This window comes from Punica granatum, chromosome 2 (genome assembly GCF_007655135.1).
Source record: "Punica granatum isolate Tunisia-2019 chromosome 2, ASM765513v2, whole genome shotgun sequence".
Lineage (NCBI taxonomy): Eukaryota > Viridiplantae > Streptophyta > Magnoliopsida > Myrtales > Lythraceae > Punica > Punica granatum.
In genome coordinates, this window is record NC_045128.1 from 24,450,350 (window position 1) to 24,458,633 (window position 8,284).

The following is an 8,284-nucleotide window of genomic DNA, read 5'->3' on the forward strand; positions in this document are numbered from 1 at the left end:
CGGTCGAGCTCCCGGGGTGATTGTCTAACCTCGTTTCACACATCCTGATCCAAGTCATCCTCCACTTGGACACTACTCGGGTTGGAACTGTGACTCGGGGCAAGACCCCAAACTGCACTCGGGTCGCATGCACTGGTTGTGTGTGGGCATTGGACCCATGAATCTGGGGGTGTTGGACCCCGTGTTGTTCATGTCTTATGGGTTCGGGCTTGAACTGTCATAAAACATACAAGACAGATTGGAAACGGATAAAAATAGAGAAAACAAACAAAGTGTGAATTAATCGTTGTATTTACGTGATTATCAAATTATGACCCGGGGTTACTTGGCAGAAATGTCTTTATCCTAAAAAGACAAAAACAGAGCAATGTATGATGAGAATCAGCCATAGGCAGCTCTGAAAGGATATGTAGCATTTGGCTTTACTTAAGAAAGGGCTTGACAGACATGATGTCTATTGTCAAATCCCAAGTGTGTGGGTTTGTTTTAAGTTATTTTGTTTTGCAACATTAAGGGATTAACATATTATAACAGAAAGTATGATTTTGCCTAAAATCTGAAACCTGAGGTTTTAGCCAACTATTTCCGCGTGTTTGATTATATCTTGTGTGTGATTAGTCCAGTTTCATATTTTATGATAGATAAACTCGATATAAGCACTTGAATCTATGCTAGAATGACAGAAGCCCTTTGATAGGATAAACAGAACTATGCAGATAAGACATGTGCTCGTACAAGCTACCCATCCTTACCCGTGGCTCGAATTGTTGCAATCGTCCTAATCTTAAGGTTGTCGACAAATCATGAACAGATAGTGATGCCTTTGAATCGAAAAAATGTGTTTACATTGAGAGAAAGCCGAGGCTAGGTGATACGGATTGTCGAGGTTAGTAGCTGGTGTCGACCAATCCCTAAGACCTATCGGGGTCACGTGGACCCCGAACGAACGGGAGATCGGTTGCTTTGCTTGGAAGTGGTCTAAGAGGAACTCACGCGCTTCGATTTGAGCTGCTTCAAATCAATCCTAGACTTGAGTCAATACATGCGAGTCCTCCCTAGATGTCCATGCTTTGCGTACCGCATATCTCTGTATTTTATTAAAATGTGAGTTTTGAAAAGGGCATGGACACTAGTTCGTGATTTGTCAACGCGATTACAGATTACTAGCAGGTTTGTGCGATTTTATTAAGGAGTCGAGTGAGTTAATTAGTCGAGTGAATCATCCTAAATACTACACGTATGTGGTTGATTAAATTGAATGAATTCGTCGAATGCTTTGGATTTGTGGGTTTCGAATCATCGGATCGATCATGGATGGACCGCTCAAATGGAATCGTAATCCCCATTCATTTTAATTATTGAAAATGATTCACGTATAAATATCTCCATCAAAGCAAATTTGGGTGCTTTGGACTTTTTCCTTTAAAAGAGAATCAATTTTAAACCTTAGGACTGATCTGTTAAATAGACGGAAAGTTTGGTAAACATTTTTATCCAAAGTTGCAATCCAAAGTTGCAGCGCCTAGAAAAAGTTGAAAGTTTGTGTATTGTCTCAAAATAACATCAGGACCATGTGGTAAAAATTTCAGCTGATTTTGAAATCGGATGGTTCAAGAGAACTATCAAATCAGTCCAAAAAAACCGAAAAGAATGGCAAATATTTTTTTATCGGAAGCTCCAGGGCCTAAAAATATTTGAAATTTTGTATAGGGTCTCAAAATAATATCAAGAACATGTAATAAAAATTTTTAGCTCGTTATGAGATTAGATGATTCACAAAACTAACAAAATCAGTCCGAAAACATCGAAAAGAATGATAAATGTTTTTTTATCTGAAACTCCAGCGCCTAGAAAAATCTAAAATTTTGTTAAGTCTTAGAATAAAGTCAAGAACGTGTGGTAAATTTCAGCTCATTTTGAAGTCGGATGATTTTCGAAATTTATTAAGGCCAAACACAGGATCTAAGGAAAAACGTATGAAGTGAGTCCAAAAAATCCATTCAGCACTCTAGCCATAAACACACACACAATAAGTCAATATTTACATGCAAAACAGAAAAAAATTAGAACATAAAAGTTAAGTCGAATTGGGTTTGCCTTATCGTCTCACAAGTACTTGTAACTAAAAAAGACCTAACTTCTCTATGTCGAGGGGTGTTGTACCTTCTTCGGGTGAGGTGGTTGAGCGCTCGGAGCAGGTAGGAGGTACGAGAATGGCTCGGCCTTAAGCTAAACAGAACAATGGAGCGAGGAGGGCTTTTGGGTGTTCATCGAGTTGTTGAAGGAAGTGCGGCTACACGGGCTGCTTCGAGGGGTTCCCGACCTACAAAACAAGGTAAAAGAAAGAAGGAAAAAGAGGGAGGAAGGGCGTTGAAGGCTACACAGTGTTGGTTCTTGGTGAGGAAGAAATAGCCGAGAGGTTTCTCGGGTATGAGGCACTGGGAAGGTGAGGGCTCAGGCCTTTGGTCCATGACTCTCCTAGTTACGGGAAAGGTGTAAACGATGGATGGTTCCCATAAATATTGGCACAATTAACCAAGGTCGCGGAGGAGGGAAACTCGCCGAAAAACATTGAACACTTGAGGGATACACTACCGAACAGTACTGGCTCGGTATGTTGTGGGCTTCAAATGGAGAAATGGACATCACGGTTGGACTCATGAGGTCAAGAACGGGGAGGGGGTTATGTAGTTTGTTTGAAGTTCGGGTCGAGTCAGGAGGGCAGTCGTAGAAAAATTGGGTGATTTTGGCCCGTTTTGGCCTTGGAATTGGGTTGTTGGTGGCTTGGCTGAATTCTTGAAGTTTTGAGGAGTTTGAGAGAGTTTAGAAAGTTGAGAGAGAGTGAGAGAACTTGATAGTTGAAGAGTAGTGGAAGAATGGTAGTTGAAATGGCTAAATTAAAGAAGATGATAAATAGGAAATGGTGAGTTGTTGGATGCTGATTGGAAGAAAGGAGATTGTGTTTGGATGGAAGATCAAATGTATATATATGTAGAGGCGTATGAGAATTGATGAGAGGAAGAAGAAGAGTGTATAGGAGATGTGTGTATGTGCATGTATGTATAAAAGTGGGTTAAGTGGAAGATAAAATTGATGGTGATTGGTTGGAAGTAGATTTTTGTGAGTTGTGATTGGAGGAGAATGGATTGTATGACGATAGGATATTGGAGATTGATGGATGGTAAGAATGTATGTATATGCGGGGAGTGGTGTATAGGTAGCGTAAGAGATAATGGGAGAAAAGAGAAGAAGAGATATGGTGGGTCCCATTGAATGGAAGAAAGGTAGTTGAGAGGTTCGGGGCTTGATCGAGGGCGTTTTCGGAATTTGTGAGCATAATGGATGATGCCTTGTCGACCGCGGCGAGGAGAGGATTCCAATGAGCTTAATATTGACATGTTCCACTTAGGCCGATGACTAGGAGGCCCGGAGGCTTGCGAATCGGTTTTGCTCGATTCAGGCAATTTGAGCAAAGTTAACTATCATTGTTAACCGTTTGTGTTTTTAGCATTCTGTGCCGGTCGTTTTAGTAGACTTTGTGGTTGGGGTAGAACAATTGATTCCGCGACCTCCATCAAAACGGGAATCAGAGACGTCCTGGGAATCTGCAGTGGGAATTTTTTTTTTCCAGGGTGTCCCGAGGTGCCCGTAGATCGCTATGTTCTTCGTTTTTTGAAAAATGATTTCGAAAGTTTGTCGGGTGACGTTTGAGACCATTCCGAAGCCACTCGAGAAACTTGGATGGTTTGTGCAGTCCAAATTGAGAAAATCTCCCGGGCCCTTGAGATTGTTGGGACTTGGATGTTCAGTCCTCGGGCATTAACATTTCGCCAGAGAGGTCTCCGATTCGATGTTCTCATTAAAAGGGGCCATTTTTCTAAATCGGAAAGCACTCGGGAGATCTTAATGACTTGCGCAGTTCGATCCGATGTGATCTCCCTAGTCCTTGGGGTCCCTGGGGTTGGGGTTGGTCGGGCCTAATTCCAGGCGTCAACATTTTGTCAAAGAGGTCTCCGGTTCAAGATTCCCGTTGGAAGGGGGCCCTTTTTCTACTCTGGAGTCAATCAAGAGGCGAAGATGATTCCCGGAGATTAGTCTGAAACGTGCTCTGTGGTTATGAGAGCTAGCACTATCCTCGGGCATCTCTAATTTGTTTGATGAGATGTTGGCTTGGGAACCCCTCTAGAAGGGTTGTTTGCGACTATTCGGGAGTGCCTCAGCTTGAGTAGATAATTTGGCAAATGTGCTCGAAGGTGTTTATCATTAGTTTGGCATCGTGAGGGATTTTTAGAGCTTCATATTAAATACCTTCTGATGGCCATGCGAGCTAGCTGTGAGTAGTGCTACAAGGTTCGGTTTCTGTCAGCTCGAGATTTGCATTGTCTAAACCCTTTGGTTACTCTCTGTGATCTACAGGGAATCCCTAAGGTTCTCTGTGGCGTCGTGCCCTAGGATCGTCTCGCTGACCCTATTACCCTGGCTATGAATAGTGGTTTGGCGGTTTGTCGGGTCATCTTTTGTTAAAGTTCTAGGAGTTGCAGTCATGAGCGTTGTTGATATCCTCTTCTAAATCCGTGAACCAAAAGGGGGTACTGACAAGGGACACCGGTGAATACGTTGCCATTAAAGAATTTGCGGATTGTTGAGATACATCCTATCCTCATTGAGAGAAGGTCGATCTCTAAATTTAGATGTTGTTTAGGTCTATTTGATTGTGGCTCATGATGAATGATGATATTTGATTTTCATGATAGCAATATACATATTTAGATCCATGTTCATCATGATTTAGGGGGTTTTGGTTGTTATTTGCATGAAATCTACCACACACGAGCCTGGATTAACGTCTATTAGACCTTAAATGGCTAAATCTATGATTCTGGGTGGGAAATGAGCTCAAAATGGTCATTTTTTGGTTCTGTACAGCATGCAATTTTTTCCACAATTTTTCATATTTGGGTTAGTTTTGAGGTGTTTTGGTGAGGTCTTGAGGGTTTTGCATGATTACGATGATTTGGTGTTGATATGTGATGATTACCATGCTTCAGGCTGTGATTTAGGTGATTTTAAGGGCCAAAATTGCACAAATACGATAATGAACGTAAAGAACCAAACTTATATTGTTGTAAGTGTGGGTTTGGGCTCTAGCCGTTTAGGATTCATATTGATGATTTTGGCACGGAATCGAGTGAAAACCCGAGATGTGAGGGTGAATAAAAACCCGGGAACATACCAAAAGACTTAGCCATGGTCTCGGTTTTTTCTTTGGACCCAAGAGGGTCCCTTGCAAAAGCTAGGCCCATGACTAACCTATTTGGCCCGCGTGAGGCAAGATTATATATATAGATAGTGAATAGGGAGATTTTCTTTACAATGATTATTTTTTTCAATTCAGTAAGCATTTAATAGGGTCATAAATTAACTTATATATATAAATTATAGCATTAATTTATAACCTAAAACTCTGTGGTAATCTTTCCATGATTGTCGGAAATTTCTTTTGGCAGAAAAAGTTTGTCCTTCGCTGTACCAAATAAATTGGTCTGGCTATATAAACGTATTTCCATGCCCCAAATCTCTGTCACCAGCAAAAAGTCCATAATATAGCCATTGCATTATAAAGATAGAGAGGAACAACGCAAACGGATATGGATACCCGCGCTAACATTGTAATCGTGTCCGTACTGGTCATGTTGGCTGCCGTGGCCAACTCCGAGATTACCATATGCAACGTCCCCCTCTCAGGGCTCCAGGCCTGCCTGCCGGCAGCTAAGCCACCCAGCCCACCACCACCAACGTCGGAGTGCTGTGCGTCGATGAAGGATGCCGACTTCTGCTGCCTGTACTCGTACCGAGACTCACCTTTGCTGCCTTCTCTCGGAGTGGACCCCAAGCTCGCCATTCAGATTCCTGACAAGTGCCACCTTGCTCATCCTCCTCCTTCCAGTTGCTAATCAATCGATGAAGCTTTCGTGATGATGGGACCATAATAACATTAATCTCGATGATGAACGAGCGTGTTGATTGTTATAATATGTTTATGATTAAAGGTTGTCATGTGATACTTATATAATTAGTATGTGGAGAAAATATTGCAAATTGATAGGGCTTATTTTCGGTGGATTATTTGGAGTGATTTAGGTGGCGTTTGGTGATGGAGTGAAGTTTAACTACCCTCCACTCCAAATATTTATATACATATTTAAGTGAAATTATAATAATGACTAGAAAAAATATGTGTGATAATTTATTATTAAATTGAAGAAAAAGATAAAAAAAGTAATGATTGTGTTATTAACTTGCAAAAAAATAATGAAAAGTTAAGAGAATTTAGTATTAAAAAATTAATTGTAATAGTAGTTAAGAAAAAGTAGGCAAGAGAATTTATTATTATATTGAAAAAAAAGATAAAAGAGAAATTATTGTATTATTGAATTGAAAAAAAAAATAAAGTGGAGTAAATTATACACCATAAACAAATCATATTTTGGATGGAATCAAAATTTCGGATGAAAATAGAATTGAGTATCGCGTTTGGAGGCCCGTTGGGTCCGTGACCCTGTTCATGGGGCTCCTGTTACGGTTTTAGAGCCCCAACTCTCCAAGTCAGCAGCATCTTTTTTTTTTTGGGCTCCAAGACAACCTTTAAGAGCACTATACCTTCCAATGATGTGGACTTCTAATAAGGTTTCACATACAACCTAAGTAACAGAAGAATGAAAATAAAAAAGTAATGAAATATGCAGCGCAAAAATTCAAAAAATGAAAATAGGATGAAAATTGAATTGTGTACAGGTTATAAGACAAACTATTTTCATAAAAATTATGCAGCATGATTTAAGAAAAATTAAATACGTGTCAAATTTCAAAAAAAAATCAAAGACGTACTTTAAGAAAGTGACCATTCTATAAAATTTTAAAATAATTATACCTTAAGATATAATAGCAATTGCTATAATTTTAAATGGAATTTTATGCTGACCGAAAAAAAGTTAAATTTTTTGACAGAAATTTCCCTTGGTAATCTATAAATTGGTGGTGAGAGAAACAAGGAAATATGAGAATTTAGAAAAAAAAAATTCAAATTGAAATACCTAGAATCTGAACAGACCACTGACAAGCGATTTCGACAAATACCAAAGGGGGTTGGTTCAAATGATTCAACGCTTGTTCTACTTAAGTAATGTCTCAGGTTCGACTCATTGTGAATGCAGAAAATTCACGCTGGGAGAGCTAGATTAATCGGGATCCAATTGAACTTCCGAAAATCAGGGTTCATACCGAAAAATAAAATCTGAACAAACATATATATTATATTCAATATTTGATATAATATTTCCTAAAAATTTTGATTTTATCGTCTTACGAGATGATAAATGCTCTAAAATACAACATGGAATCCATGAACCTCTCACACGCATCTATTAGAAAACACGTCAGCGGTGCTGCTTAATCCTCGTCTGCAATCTTTAGAACCACACAATGTCGAGACCAAATTGCTTCTTGATTTATAAAAAGGTGATGTTAATGCCCATGAAAAACAGATTTAGAGTTAACCCCGTGGGCTTTAAGAATATGGTAATTTAAGGACAACGTTACCTAGATTGGTTTAAAGTAATTTTTCCAGAACAGATTAATTAATTACCAAAGTTACTTATTAAGATCCATAAGAATTATCACCAGACCTATATAATGATAGCTGTGATTGGTTCTGCTAAGAAAGTTTAGTGCATATTACCTTCCATGTACAACCATGATATTACGAGTACAATTACCTTCCATGTACGACCATAGTAATCTAAAACTCTTTTGGTAATCCTTTTTCTAATTATCCAGTATATATATATATATATATTGGTAGCATAAGTTTGATTCTATCTTTACCAAATAAATCCTCATATTTATTCATATCCAAAAATTTAAAAAAATTGCCATATTTTGTTGAAAAGAAAAAATTGTCGGGCTATATATGCCACCATTTCACGATTCACGGTGAGAAGTGATTAATATATTCCCACATTTCGCATGAAAATGCATGAACGATTGAAAGCGTTATTTTGTGAAACATGTTCGATATAAAAAGGCACATCTTATATTGAAGAAAAACAAGAACAAATTTCTTGTTTTATGCCTATTGAATACAAATAAATAGAAATTATTGTTCCAAAAGTCATATTCGAAACATTTCCAAAAAATCGAGTGAGAGAATGAGGGAGTTCTTCGAGTTTGCGGGTCAAGAATTCCTAGGCTATTTGATGCTCGGGATAAGGACATTGAAATCCTC

The 8,284-nt window shown here is 38.9% G+C and overlaps 1 protein-coding gene across 1 annotated transcript; it reads left to right on the forward strand.

Moving 5' to 3' along the window:
* Window positions 1-5,596: 5,596 nt before the first annotated feature.
* On the forward strand, window positions 5,597-6,112 carry LOC116197618 (putative lipid-transfer protein DIR1). The gene has a single exon (XM_031527796.1). It carries the CDS (start codon window positions 5,649-5,651, stop codon window positions 5,952-5,954), a length of 306 nt encoding a protein of 101 aa, XP_031383656.1. The 5' UTR covers window positions 5,597-5,648; the 3' UTR covers window positions 5,955-6,112.
* The last annotated feature ends 2,172 nt before the right edge of the window (window positions 6,113-8,284 follow it).